Genomic DNA, 15,836 nt, shown 5'->3' with positions numbered 1-15,836 from the left:
ACTCAGTTTTAAGTGCTAACTCTGGTCTCCCTACATTAGCTAGTTTTATCTTGTATGATTCCATTATGTTTAAATACACCACATCCACAAAGGCCACATTACCTCTTACGCCCTCTAGTCCCGCGGGCGGAACACGGAACTGCACGTAAACATTATATTTCATAACTCATTTGTAATATTATTACAAAAGCAAAACAGAAAAAAAGCTGACTCAATATCAAAATCGTTGTTTTCCTACCGTCAAACCGCGAAGGAATTTTTCGAATCCATCATTTCACCGCTGAGATATCCCATTCGCAATGTGTCTAGTACCCCCATGCTTCCAAAACAAATGCGATCGACTAGCTTGCGTTTTGCTACTCTGGTCTTACAACTTTGATGACGGTGAAGTCTCCCTGATCACGTTGTAGGGGAGGTCACAAGCTTTCCATTCATACCTTTACTTTGTTTGTAGCCCAATCCAGTACAGAGTAATCGATGTGCAAACAAACACGCCCACCTCTTGAATAAGGGGAAAAAATAAAAAAAAGCCTTACAAAGGCTAATGCATGTGGCAGTGGATAGCATGTGAGGTGCCAGAAGTTAACATCCCTTTTAGAACTTAGTGTATCACTGGACATAAAGATTTACACATTGTTTATTTTTGGAGAGGTTTGGGGACCCTTGGGCTTATCTTTGTAAAGACTCCTGTAGAATTTGACCCCTTTGTTCAAACAGTTCCAAATTTTACCCAGTATAGTAGACATGTTGGTGAAGCACTGGAAAAAAATCTGGCTCTTTTCATATGCTACAAGTTGAAAAAATGACTAAAGAACATAAAAAAATGAAAAGCGTTTGTTGTTTTTTTATGTATTTTTTCTGGATATCTCCTTCCAGTGTGTTACTGAGTAAGACTTTTATTACACCTGAGGTTTTAGTCTTGATGCCCAAGGGGTTACCTTGAATTCAAGCCCTGAACCATGCCTGTGCTGTCTATACTTTGGAAGATATTGTGATTTATTTAAGGGCACAGCCCCCCAGGCGGAAATTGCCTGTGAGGGGCTGGGGTTTTGACAGGTTAAGACTAGCAAGTTGCCTTTGATGGTTGTCTCATTTGTCAGTGGCCACTTGCAGGGGCTAAATGCATGGATGTTAGGAGAGTGAACCTGTCAAGCTGATGCAGCAAAGAGAACGGAGATCGGAGGTGAAGTGCACTGGAAGGACAGTGAAAGTAAAATCCTGTACTATTTCTGCCCATGCTTTTAGCTGTCTTTGAATGACAGACCCATTCTTCGCTCTAGCACTAATATCCTTGATGAGCTGGGAAGACGTAAAACCAAGGTGCTATTGTAAGTGACTGCAGCAGGAGTTGTGATGCATAGTTCACCCCCTAGTCTCTGTAAGTCGCTTTGGATAACAGCATCTGCTAAATGACTAATTAACAATAAAGACAAAAGGTTGCGGTACAAAAAAATATATTGTAATAAGGTCTATTGAGACTGAACATCTCATTCATTTAGATCAAACATTCCAGACAGATCGCTATCCTCTAACTACTGGCCTGAGGCCTGCGGTGCCCATTGAGAAAGCAATTGCAGACAGATTATGCAAGGAAGCTGTGGTGTGCAAGTTGCTGTAAAAACGATTGCACACTTCCCCATGGTCTTGAATGGCAGTGCTGTAGTACAATGCAATGGTCCTATATTAAAGGGCACTATGATATGATTCTATACGGGACTTACTGTATTCGGGATATAGCAGCTGCCCATTATACCATGAGTGTAGCATAGATCAAAAATATCCAGTGAAATAAGGAATCAGGCTCCAGTTAAATGAGTTATGTAAAATAGTGTCTGTAGATATTATTGCTTTGAATAACAATAGGGAGGAACGATGCATTGTTGTTACGCCATAATCCCGCACAGAATCCAGGGAGGATCTTGCATTTTCAGACGATGCCAGGGTAAGGTTTAAAACCACAGATAAACACCCTTGTCTCTCCCTTGATAGTTCATTTAGTTGTTACAACAGGAAGCAAAACAATAATCTTGATTTTGATTTCCGACCTCTCAAACGTGAGCATCTTCAGTAATAACTCCAGCGCTGCTACTGTATCAGGAACACTGGAATCCAAGTGTGATTTTATCTCTACTTTTCTGTAAGGTTCCTTACAGACATTCAAGGAAGAAGTTTCCAGCTCTATAACCTACCTGTGTAAGTTCCATGTGCAGCTCCATGACAATGTTTTGATAAATAACAGTCTGGCCAGTTATTTTATAGTAATGAACCACATAGTAGAAAACAATGAAACTCCTGGGACATGTTACCTACATATAAAACACAACTAATCTGAACTTGGCAAAGGAACTGAAGACTGTACAGAGACATGTCAGAAGTAAATAGACACCTAGAACACGGACATGTGAAATGAAAGCGAGAAACAAAGGCAGCATCACTGGTATCGGGTAAGACCATGTGGATCGTCCTTTAAAACACACACATGATCAGACATCCCCTGAAAGAGAGTGACTACCTTCTCCTGGGTAGGTTGTTCCACAATTTAAGGAGGGCATCTTTCAGGGCTGGAACACTGCTGGGTCCGGGTGAACATTTCCTAAGGTTGGCATCCATCAAGAACCGGACTTGGCCACGGTAACACTGAGATTCCTCGACTCTCTTTCCTCTGGGAGACACACCGTGTTCTCCAGTGGCAGGTGTTGAGATTGAAACACAGGAAGGAGCTCTGTAGTCAACACCTGGATTGCCACACATCACCTTTATTTTTGACAAGTCTCTGTACAGTATTTCAGTAGCCCTGGGCTACGTGAGGCTCACATCCCAAACATTTTCTTGTGAGCAGGACCCTTTCTTGGACACTTACTCGGGGAGGTCGGGGAGTTGGCTCCTCCTTCCGTGGACGTAGTGGGGGGTTTGGAGTCTGGCACTGGCAGAGGCACGGGCCTGGCCATTGGCGGTGGAGGCGGTGGTGGCAACATAGGGGTTGGAAGGAATGGGTTGTGCACCTTGCCTTGGCTGCTTCCGTTGGGCTGTTGAGAGAGAAAGAGAGAGGAAAAAAGAAAAGAAATGAAGGAAGGTCCACTATTGGTCTTTAAAACAAACATACAACACATCACATGCCCATAAAAATATGGTCACATTTGTTCTACATTGAATACTGAATACTACTTACAGTCTACAAAGTAGAAGTTAAAACATATTCCAGGACCAGGTAAGTAAAATGTAATAATTACAACCATGTAGATAAAGAAAAGATTCAGGGAAAGAGTTGAGTTTTAATACATTAAAATTGTAATCCCTTAATCATACAAATTGGCTTTATTCAATTTAAAAATGCCTGAGTAAAATTAAATATACAATGCTAAAGTAAGCACTAAATCCCCCATTTGTCAAACCTTCAGTAATATCGGTGAATTATGAATGTATTAGCTGTAACAGCTGTCTTAGTCCTGGAGTTGTATTTGATTTCATTATACTGAATATTTGGGGTAAACTGTACTGCTTGTAGATGGTTAACCCTTTCAGTGCCTTGCACAAGAAATCTTGACATTTTACTATCTCAATATGCCAAAATTCAGAGCCCCTCTTAAATGAACTGTACTGCAGCTAACAAAATAGTGACATACACATTCTCCACCATCCACATACATTATATAGGTCTCAAATGTCCACATATTTAAAACATGATATCTGGGACTACACTAGGTCAAATAAATATTTGTTTGCAAGCCCTGCTTTTAGATTGCCTTGCACTTCCTGGGTCATTTCAACTCCTTCAGTGGCTTCTTTCTTGTCAATAACAAATCAGCTGCTTCCCCTATTGACTAACATGCTTTTAGCCAGTAACATGTTTTTACCCAGAAGACACTGCTGCAGTGAAATGACCGAGGAAATAAAGCAGTAACAGACTTCCTGGAAGGCAAGGCTACCAAACTAAGAACTATGGGCCTTTATGAAAGAGCAATACACATTATGGTGCACCATACTTGCAATTCGTGTGCACGTTCATGATGTATTTACTATTGCAATTTTATTAATTATTGTGCAAAACAGTGGGCTTATTATGGCGCACACTGATTTTATTGTGCCACACTATGGTAATCAGAATTAATATATGATATGTGATAATGCGTGATTATGTATTTAAATGAGGTATCGCTCTGAATAATGAGATGAGCTTCATTCACGCCGTACTTACTAAAGGGCGATAATCGTAGTGTGCACCTTAAAATGAGCGATAATTCGTTTGTTTGGAAACCAGGCTTTAACCACTGATAGGCGCACTATTTAAACCTATTTCTCTGGGCTGAAAACTATATGGCATCATGGAGGCTAAAGTTTTCATATAGATGTAAACAACAGGTTATATTAAACCTGAATAAACGTGAATTAAATTTCTTTGATTTTATTTTATAGTTCATTACATTGGTACAGATAATAGAGTGGAACACTGGACCAAACAAGGTATTATAATTTAAAACAACCTCCTCCACTAGAATTTCTCTTCTGCGTGCAGTTTTAGTTTGCGTTGCCTCTGCCTGTCCCCTGCGGAAGCCTGCGTCTGTTGATCGCTCATTTTCGGTCAATATAAGCCACCTCCACCTTCACAATGAGCCACTGACCAAAAGATACGCCTGGACTGCTGGGGTTTTTATATCACAGTGGTCATGGGTAAGTCTTGGACATTATTGTGCACATTAAATTATCGCTCACAATACATGTGTGCATGTTATGTAAATGATGGTGCACGTTACAGCTACATGTCGTGCCTTTTCGTAAATGAGGACCTTAGTGTAGTACCAGATTTAGTCTATTTTTAAATTAAAATACACATTTGCTATACAGTATGTGTTTCTTTAAAAACTGTACATTTGAGACCTATGTAGCTTTCTCCACAACTACAGATTTATTTGAGTCTCAGTAGCTGTACACAGACAAAGTGTCCAGACAACCTAAATGCAGTTCTACAAACTGGACCCACAATTCCTTTCCTTCAGTCATAAACAATTCTGCTGCAGTGTGCACTTGTATTGTTATAAACTGTTACCAAAACAGTGCATTCCTCCTAATTTATCATCTCAATTTCTTTTTTCATCCAAACAAGACATTCTTCTTCTTCAACATCCTGGTTGCTTGTGCTACAATTTGTCCATATTTTTTTTTTTTTACAGACAAGTTGATCAAATGAATACTGAGACTAAAAAAGGATAAAAGAAGCTGTGTATTGATTCAGTGTCTAGACATAAATATATCCACTGATCAACTGCAGATAGCAGTCAAAACCTGTATCAGGATATTTGAAACAACATTGTTTTTTTTTTTATTGCAGACACTATTTTTTGAGAAGATTTAAAGTTGCAGTGCTCCAGAATTATTGTCATAAGAACATAAGAACATAAGAAAGTTTACAAACGAGAGAGGGCCATTCAGCCCATCTTGCTCGTTTGGTTGTTAGTAGCTTATTGATCCCAGAATCTCATCAAGCAGCTTCTTGAAGGATCCCAGGGTGTCAGCTTCAACAACATTACTGGGGAGTTGGTTCCAGACCCTCACAATTCTCTGTGTAAAAAAGTGCCTCCTATCTTCTGTTCTGAATGCCCCTTTATCTAATCTCCATTTATGACCCCTGGTCCTTTTTTCTTTTTTCAAGTCAAAGAAGTCCCTCGGGTTGACATTGTCTATACCTTTTAGGATTTTGAATGTTTGAATATTCATATCTGTCCTACATTCTCCCATAGGCACACTCTTTTTCATCTGAAGACATACTCTGTTTGCATTCCAGTTTGTTTACATGCTTCCTCACTACCTGCTTCTCCCTGTAGACCTCATACATATAATAATACATATAATCTTAAACTGTTTGTGGTTCCTAACCTTTGTGTCTGATTTCTGCTATGGTATGTCAACTAAAGCTTTTTAAAGAAAGCTCAACTTTAAAACAGTAAGGGGTAGGTGTACTAAGATGGGCCAGTCGCAGCGCAAACATACCGCAATTTGCATTTTCGTCTTTTGTTGTATGTACTAAGAGAAAATATGTCAATGAAAAGGCCACAATATACTAATATAAATATTTGTTGCGTCGTCTTAGTGAGATCTCTATTGCGAGAGTCATGTGACATTGTTCAAATAAATAGTGGGAGCCGAGTTGTGGTTTGCTGCAGCAGAGGGTGCCCGAACGATAATGTCTATTCATGCAAGGGTACAAGAATCAAAATAACATTGTTTTTGTTAGCAGGTGTCCGTTTAAAAAAATACAATAAAATCACACGCATATACAGTTGTAGTCAAAAGTTTACATACCCCAATGGAAATGTATAATTTCTAGAAATGTCTCGAAAACAAATAATTATAGGAAAAAACCTTTGTAGCAAAAGTTTTGCTTTTGTGGATGAGGAAAAAAAGTTACAAGAAATAGATGTCTACAATTATTTATTTCAGCATTTTGCAAAACTCCAAAAATGCTAATTCAAAAGTATTCAAACCCTGACAAGGAACATTAAATTAATAGTTAGTTGAGGCACCTTTAGCAATAATAACCTCTTTTAAACGACCAGAACTCATATCCATCAATGCCATTTTTGCAAACTTTAAGTGATTGTCCTTGTGACATTTTCCTAAGAGTGGCTTTTTCCTTAGCCTGTGACCATTGAAACCTTCACCATGCAATACTCGACCTACGGTTGAAATGGAAACCCCAGTCCCACTTGCAGCCAGTTCACTTTGAAAATCTTTGGCAGTCAATCTCAGATTGTTATTAACCTTCCTCACAATTCTTCTGCTTGTTCTTGGTGAAAGAACCTTCTTTCTTCCAGACCGAGGGAGGGTTGTGACAGTACCATGAGTATTGTACTTCTTGATAATATAAACAATAGAGTTGAAATTTGGGATACTCAAATGTTTGGAAATCTTCTTGTATCCTTCTCCAGAATTATTACAATAAATACATTTCTGTGTATGGTCTTTAGCTATTTACTTTTTCCCATACTGACTTATTGGTAATAACAGCAATCATCCTATGCCTAACCCTTTTATACTGTCTACGAATGTTCACCTACAATCCAGCATTTTCTAGACTTTTCTAAAATTAGGTTCTGCATTATCATATTGACATTTCTAGAACATTGTAGACAATACTATAATAGCATCAAAGGGTATGAATAATTACTTTTGAATTAGCATTTTTGAAGTTTTGCAAAAAAATTGCTGAAATTGCTGTAGACATCTATTTATTGTAATTTTTTCCCCTCATCCACAAAAAGCAAAAGATTTTTCCTAAAATTATTTTATTTCGAGAATTTTCAAAAAATTATACATTTCCATTGGGGTATGTAAACTTTTCACTATAACTGTACATTTATAGTGCTCAATGTATTTTATATGTACTGTATAAGTCATTGCGCATGAAATAAAACTAATGTGTTTTGGGTAGGCTACACATTACATTATGAACAAAAATATTAATCTGTACACTACTCCTATACAGTATACAGTACAGTAGTAAAGTCAAATGAACACCTAGCACACTTTCTTTTTACTTTAGCCTATATGCTACCGGTATGGTAAATCATGCTGGTGTATATGTGAATAACATATTATTTTAAATTGAAAATTTTTATTAAGAACATAAGAACATAAGAAAGTTTACAAACGAGAGGAGGCCATTCAGCCCATCTTGCTCGTTTGGTTCTTAGTAGCTTATTGATCCCAGAATCTCATCAAGCAGCTTCTTGAAGGATCCCAGGGTGTCAGCTTCAACAACATTACTGGGGAGTTGGTTCCAGACCCTCACAATTCTCTGTGTAAAAAAGTGCCTCTTATTTTCTGTTCTGAATGCCCCTTTATCTAATCTCCATTTATGACCCCTGGTCCTTTTTTCTTTTTTCAAGTCAAAGAAGTCCCCCGGGTTGACATTGTCTATACCTTTTAGGATTTTGAATGTTTGAATCAGATCGGCGCGTAGTCTTCTTTGTTCAAGACTGAATAGATTCTATTCTTTTAGCCTGTCTGCATACGACATGCCTTTTAAACCCGGGATAATTCTGGTTGCTCTTCTTTGCACTCTTTCTAGAGCAGCAATATCCTTTTTGTAACAAGGTGACCAGAACTGAACACAATATTCTAGGTGAGGTCTTACTAATGCATTGTAGAGTTTTAACATTACTTCCCTTGATTTAAATTCAACACTTCTCACAATATATCCAAGCATCTTGTTAGCCTTTTTTATAGCTTCCCCACATTGTCTAGATGAAGACATTTCTGAGTCAACATAAACTCCTAGGTCTTTTTCATAGTTCCCTTCTTCAATTTCACTATCTCCCATATGATATTTATAATGAACGTTTTTATTGCCCGCATGCAATACTTTACACTTTTCTCTATTAAATTTCATTTGCCATGTGTCTGCCCAATTTTGAATGCGGTCTAGATCATTTTGAATGACCTTTGCTGCTTCAACAGTGTCTGCCACTCCTCCTATTTTTGTGTCGTCTGCAAATTTAACGAGTTTGCTTACTATATCAGAGTCTAAATCATTAATGTAGATTAGGAATAGCAGAGGACCTAATACTGATCCCTGTGGTACACCACTGGTTACCTCACTCCATTTCGAGGTTTCTCCTCTAATCAGTACTTTCTGTTTTCTACATGTTAACCACTCCCTAATCCATGTGCATGCATTTCCTTGAATCCCTACTGCGTTCAGTTTGAGAATTAATCTTTTATGCGGGACTTTGTCAAAAGCTTTCTGGAAATCTAAATAGACCATGTCGTATGCTTTGCAGTTGTCCATTTTCAATGTTGCATCCTCAAAAAAGTCAAGTAGGTTAGTTAGACATGATCTCCCTTTCCTAAAACCATGCTGGCTGTCTCCCAGGATATTGTTACCATATAGGTAATTTTCCATTTTGGATCTTATTATAGTTTCCATAAGTTTACATATAATAGATGTCAGGCTTATTGGTCTGTAGTTACCTGGTTCAGTTTTGTCTCCCTTTTTGTGGATCGGTATTACGTTTGCTATTTTCCAGTCTGTCGGTACAACCCCTGTGTCAAGAGACTGTTGCATGATCTTGGTTAGCGGCTTGTAAATAACTTCTTTCATTTCTTTGAGTACTATTGGGAGGATCTCATCCGGCCCAGGGGATTTGTTTATTTTAAGAGCTCCTAGTCCCTTTAACACTTCTGCCTCTGTTATGCTAAAGTTATTTAAAACTGGATAGGAACAGGTCGACATGTGGGGCATGTTGTCCGTGTCCTCCTTTGTAAAAACCTGTGAAAAGTAATCATTTAATATATTTGCTATTTTTTTTCTTCATCTATGATTTTGCCATTTGTGTCTCTTAGACATTTAACCTCCTCTTTGAATGTTCTCTTGCTGTTATAATATTGGAAAAACATTTTGGAATTGGTTTTAGCCCCCTTAGCAATATTGATTTCTATCTCTCTCTTGGCCTTTCTAACTTCCTTTTTGACTTGTGTTTGCAGTTCCAAGTACTCTTTCTGTGTGCTTTGTTTTTGGTCCCTTTTAAACGCTCTGTAAAGTGCCTTTTTTCGCTGAATATTTTTTTTAATTGATCTATTAAACCATTTTGACCATTTTGTTTTAGATTTAGATTTGTCTACTTTTGGGATGTAATTGTTTTGTGCCTCTAGTACTACTTTTTTAAACAGCCACCCTTTTTCTGTGGATGTTTTCTCTATTTTACTCCAATCTACTTCTGTTAGTCTCTGTTTCATACCTTCATAGTTTGCTTTTCTAAAATTGTAAACCTTAGCTTTAGTCATTACTTTTGGGGTTTTAAAAAATATTTCAAATGAGACCATGTTGTGGTCTGAGTTTGCCAATGGCTCTCTGACCTCTGTTTTAGTTATTCTGTCTTCATTATTTGAAAAGACTAAATCAAGGCATGCCTCCCCTCTAGTCGGTGCCTTGACAAATTGCGTTAGGAAGCAGTCATTTGTCATTTCCACCATTTCAATTTCGTCCGTCATGCTCCCCATTGGGTTTTCCAATTTTATATGGGGGAAGTTGAAATCCCCCATTAGTATGGCTTCTCCTTTTCTACACGCATTTCGAATGTCATTGTACAACAGATTATATCATTGTACAACAGATTTTTATTATTATTATTATTATTATTATTAACTTGGCACAAAATAGATCATGGTGCCGCATTGACAAGTTATGATACTTACAGGAGGACAGTCAATTCTCGTAAATACGAATTTCAAGCAACAAATTTTGCATTATACCACTAATTCATATTATCATGAGTAGCCTATAAGCCAAATGTATACTGTCTGTTTTTATTTAAGTTAGTCAGTGGTGCAGTGCTAAATTGTGCACAATTACAAACCACCTGCACATTAATAGAATAGGTGTGTTTCCTATTCCTATACAGATGCTCAGAATGAGCTGGAGGGGTTAGCGGCACATGTCTATTGCTTCCAACATGTTTGGAAAACCAGAAATGTCATAGAAATTTGTTTTCAAGGCTTGTAAGTACACCCTGCTTTTAGGGAAAAATAGGTATTTGGCTGTTCGCCTCAAAAAGCACAACTGGCAACGCACGAGAAAAAGCGGACTGGGAAATGCCAACAACAATTGCGACTGTATAAAATGTGCTTTCAAAAGGTCTTAACACATGGATGCAATTGTAAGTGTCGTAATTGCCTGCAGATTTTGTACATCATTATAATATTTGAGAACCCTCATTTGCACTTTCTCCGCCCCGTTTTTGCGAATTTATGCAGGAACGCCCATAATTATATATTCATCTACGCTTGAACCGCAAACAGAAACTGCTGCCGCAAAGCATTCCCTAAAAAGTCACAAATAGCATTGCGCTTGTTTAGTACATTTCACCCAAGACTTCTGACTCTTTTGCAACTGGTTTGCGACTATTGCGACAGGCGCCACACTTTAGTACCCCTACCCATAAATGTATGTACCATATAGGGGTTGAAAAAAACAGAACCCCTGCCGTAACACTGTCAATATGGTGTCGCCATGGGCAGGCAGGACTGATTCCAAGAGACAAATCTGCAAGGTTTTTACTTTGTCCTGGACAGGTATGTGGCCATTCCTCAATGATTACATACTAGGGGTGCAACAATTAATCGATGCATCAATTACTGATCATCTGTCCTTAAATTTTACCAAGCTTCGATTATATTTTGGTGAATCCATGCATCGAATCAGTACCCAGTTTTAAGTCTCCTGTTTCTAGTTTGCATTAAAACCTTGAGAGTGAGTGCGCTGCTAGGATACAGATTAGCGCGTTGCTAGGATACACACTTCAAACCTACATTACACGGTGGTTAGGAAAACCAGAAGTAGGCCAAGGTTTTTTTTATTTAAAAATTAAGGCAACACTTTTTTTTTTTAATCTATTAAATCTACCAATTACCTTTTGTTTCAAAGCATGTTGTGTTTGGATTATATGGCAATATTATAGAAAAAGAAGCTGAATTTAGTACGATAGTTACATTAGTTATGGTTTGTATTAGTTATCATTTGTATTTCTTTTTTTATAATCGGAAGTGTTCTAATTTGAATGCAAGTCGTGCCTTGTTGTTTAATTATTATGCACAACAGTGTTTTTAGTTATTAGATCTTCTGTTTACAAAAAATAACTAACGTTTGTTTATTTTGAAAAATAAAACATCAGTGCATCGATTATCGTTGACAAATCATATACTGTAATCGAATACAAAATTAGGGTGCCGATTGCACCACTATTACCTACGATACTGTATGCAAACATGTGTGTGTACGTCCACCATTTGACTGCCATTTTAATGTTGTGCTCATATCCAGATGCATGTTTACTAAGGGTTATACAGGTAATTTCCAAACATTTATGACATAAAAAAGACATATTGGTCATTAAAGTCAAAGAAAACCAAGCAAATTTAGGAATAAGTGGTACCAAATTCATATATTTTACGATCCTATGGGTATTTACGAGCATATGCTTTTTTGCTACATTTTTTTCATTTTGAGAAATTATATTTACAATTAGACACTGAAACCATCTGTGACTATGCCACAGAAGACCACATGACATGAACAAAATTGGGATTTTCAAACAGAGAAAGCCACAGTGCTGATTTTTAATTTCATAGCATTGACGGTTTTATTAAGTTTCTTTTGGTACATACTATGGTCATAAAGATCAATAACTATTGGCTTTTCTGAGGTATATTGTGAAATGTTGATTTGATGCTTATTTCAATTATATTTTATTGTAACATGCCCCATAAGGTGGTTTCTGACTGCTTTGGTATTGCACATTTGACACATATTACTGTAAAACAATACCCATATCATTTGTTTTTTAATACTGTACCTCAATATAGGTTTAAGTTTTGGAACAATACTTATTACTCTCATATAGTTACTATTCCATACTTCATAGCGTGTTCATTAACATGTACTCTGAACACATGGGTACATTTCTATCACAAGTAGAAAAGTACAGTGGAAGGAATGAAAAATGTTCTCTCTTACATTTAGGAAGCCCACCTGCCCTGCTTGCTGGCCAGCGTCAGGGCAGACGAGCTGCACAAACTCCTTGAGGCTCTCCTGGGGGTGGTAGCGGATGGCTGGGTGGGAGAAGTAGGGCCCAGGCTGCTGAATGATGGGAGACGTTGGGAAGTGCAGCGTTGACGGCGTCGCGTGTGGACTTGCTGCAAGAAAAGCAGAACAACAGGCGTGGTTATCCATCAAACTGCAGCTTTCAACCACGGTTATCCATCAAACTGCAGCTTTCAACCACGGTTATCCATCAGACTGCAGCTTTCAACCACGGTTATCCATCAAACTGCAGCTTTCAACCACGGTTATCCATCAAACTGCAGCTTTCAACCACGGTTATCCATCAAACTGCAGCTTTCAACCACGGTTATCCATCAGACTGCAGCTTTCAACCACGGTTATCCATCAGACTGCAGCTTTCAACCACGGTTATCCATCAGACTGCAGCTTTCAACCACATTCCTCATTCCTCACACCTGCCCAAGAGCCCCTTTAAAAACATGTTCTTACCTTCCATTCGTATAACAACAGTCGAGCCTGATACATGAGGTCTTTTTAAACACTATTCAAGTCTGTTTTTTCTGAATATAAAAAGCAGTTTGATATTTATTAAACTGCTCTAAAACAACATTTGTTGGCTTCTTTAACAACATGATTAAGTACTGATTTTGTTCAGAAAAACATTCTTTAACTTGTTCAACTCTACAGACTCTAAAAAGTAGAGGGAAAATGACTAATTAAAAATAACTCCACTCCACACAGCATGCCAGTTAACCAGCCCTGGACTTGGATATGACCCTATTTTTTCATACAAGAAACTATTTTCTTAGTTGTATTCAGGTTGTCTTTTGTCAAGATTACGCAGGGGGAGATTTGGTTAAACTGCGCCCCATGAGTTACACTGTGGCTGGATTTTATTAGAGCATTTTACAGCACTGGTGAATTCACTTTAATTCATGGCGGATTCCCCAGAGCTGTAAAATTCTCCATTAAAATCCAGGGGGTACACGATGATCAAATTAGTTACATTTGCCATTCCCACAACTTGACCATTTTATTTTAAATTCCATTTAAAGCATGTTATCCAGTCACCACAGCACACACTCTGTTGCAGCCGGTATGAGAACCTGAATCATCAATGTTACACTGTCCACAACAGTGCATTTTTATCAAATAAACAAAGTGTACAAATCCACCTTCTTGATGTAGCAGCTATTGTGAGTACAATTTCTAGAATCATTATCTAGCTATGTGCTGTACTTTGTTAAGCAGAGGGGAAAAAACATAAACTACTGTTTACCCAACTGGTCTTTACAGTCACCTGTAATAAATGCTGTTACCAAACGGTTAAACCCCATAAAGGATTTTTGTAATACAAATAACACCAGTCTAATGAACAAGTCACCCGTCTTAACAGACAGAATGGTCTTCCAGGTGGCGGGTGAGTTTAGAATTCACTGCACTGACTGCATTTCTTTCCGATTTAACTGAGAGATTGCTCTTCATTTAAAGGTGTGCTGATTTGCTTTTGGTGAAGATCTTATCAAAGCTGACTGACTGTCTTATTTCTTATCTGTGGAAGAAACATGTTGCTAAAAGTCTTATTACCAGTCTTTCAAATAAAGTTCCTACTAAAGCCACCACAATGGTTCATTAATTCACATTATATATTATATACATTACCAACCAGACATTGTTTGAACAAGGTCGAAAGATTGACAGTCTTTTAATGGCTTGACGCCTATCAACTATTTAATTGTACCAGATCATGTAATGATGCTGTTCATAATAGAAGTAAGGTTGGGTTATTAGTTATTAGTATAATGCCCAAGATGCAAGCCTGGGTCCTTTAGCTGTGATATATTGCTGCAGAGTTAATGAGATGGCACGTTCTCATTTCCAGTATCAGTGTTTTCCTTTCTTTCATGGGAGATGGTAAGCCGATACCACATAAACATTGTTAAAGGCACAGCTCCGTGCTGCAGTAATTCTCTTAACTGTGCCTTGATTTATGACTCTGTCAATAGGGAGTGGCTGGAAACTCTGGACTCTCAAACTGCATTGTGGGTTTTGTATTTACTGTAATAATACAACTGGATTTGAGTTTTCTTCATTGCTTCTTTATGTTCTGCCTTTTGTCTGGAGTAAGAATGTGAACTTTGTAAAGGACAGAAAGGGGAACAATTCGCAGCGGGGGGAGCATAGCAATGAGACGCATCTATTAAATTACAGTCTAGTCCACTTAAGGTGATCTGTGCTTATCCTAATCACCCACTTACTTACTGCAATAAAAGTGCCCCAGATGGAATGCCATCATTGCCCCCTGCAGCCTGCCTGATCTGTGGGGAGTTCTGCAGCCTGCCTGATCTGTGGGGAGTTCTGCAGCCTGCCTCATCTGTGGGGAGTTCTGCAGCCTGCCTGTTCTGTGGGGAGCTCTGCAGCCTGCCTGATCTATGGAGAATGTAGCTCACGTGTTAAAGTACTGATTGCAGGCCGCAGTATTGATAGGACAGTTTCACTCTTAGCTTTCTGGTTTGCTTACAAATGGTATATACTGATGTAGACATTTCTAGTATCAATGTCTATAGTTCTATATCAGAGTTTTAAATGCAAGCCTTTGTTTTTTAAGTACTGCAATCGTATCTTTCTCACTATCACGAGGTTACTGTATGTGGTACACATTAGGGGTAGAGTCGACTAGTTCTATAGAAAAGTGGCAGTCAACCTCAGAAACTGGTAGTCTAATAGTTTCAAAGTATCAGCAGCAGAGCAGCCTTTTACTGCCAGCAAAAGTACAACCTTAAAAATAACAGTAAAGTGGTTGAAGTGTATACAAGCAGTAAACTAACAATGTTCAGATTTGAATTGTGTTCATCTGTTTGACTTGAAGCGCTCAGTAAATGTGACGTGTGTGGTTTTGGGTGGATGGAATAGGTGAGTAACATATACATTACATTGTAGAACATTAATACCTGTACATAGTTTAAAAAAAGCTCAAGCAGTTTTACAATATAGTGCATAAACAGTAAGTGGTACAAAACAGTACTTTCAGAAACTAATGCTACTTTTACCTCAATCTAGTACACATTCAGTACTGCTTGGTGAAATAACTGTATAGTTTGTACATGTAATACAAGACTATGGCAACAGTAGACCATAGATTTGCACTGTAAATATTTCATTTATGGATGTCCCTCGTAGACAAAATTCCCATCTTTTAGACTCTTATGCTTTTCTACCTGGTTCTTTGCTTGTTTCTTTATACTTCAGTTTGGCAGAAGCAGATATTTCAATTCAAAAC

General features: G+C 38.0%; 1 protein-coding gene across 6 annotated transcripts in view; it reads right to left on the bottom strand.

Moving 5' to 3' along the window:
- Positions 1-15,836, bottom strand: part of nfia (nuclear factor I/A) — a 425,669-nt gene that overhangs the window by 33,501 nt on the left and 376,332 nt on the right. For all 6 annotated transcript variants that reach the window (XM_034011610.3, XM_034011657.3, XM_034011647.3 and 3 more), the window contains 2 exons: positions 12,509-12,687; positions 2,861-3,026 (listed from right to left, as the gene is read on the bottom strand). In XM_034011610.3, coding sequence (XP_033867501.1) covers positions 2,861-3,026; positions 12,509-12,687 — 345 coding nt within the window. The remainder of the gene's footprint in view (positions 1-2,860; positions 3,027-12,508; positions 12,688-15,836) is intronic.

This window comes from Acipenser ruthenus, chromosome 10 (genome assembly GCF_902713425.1).
Source record: "Acipenser ruthenus chromosome 10, fAciRut3.2 maternal haplotype, whole genome shotgun sequence".
Lineage (NCBI taxonomy): Eukaryota > Metazoa > Chordata > Actinopteri > Acipenseriformes > Acipenseridae > Acipenser > Acipenser ruthenus.
This window is presented reverse-complemented; position numbering and strand designations above follow the sequence as displayed.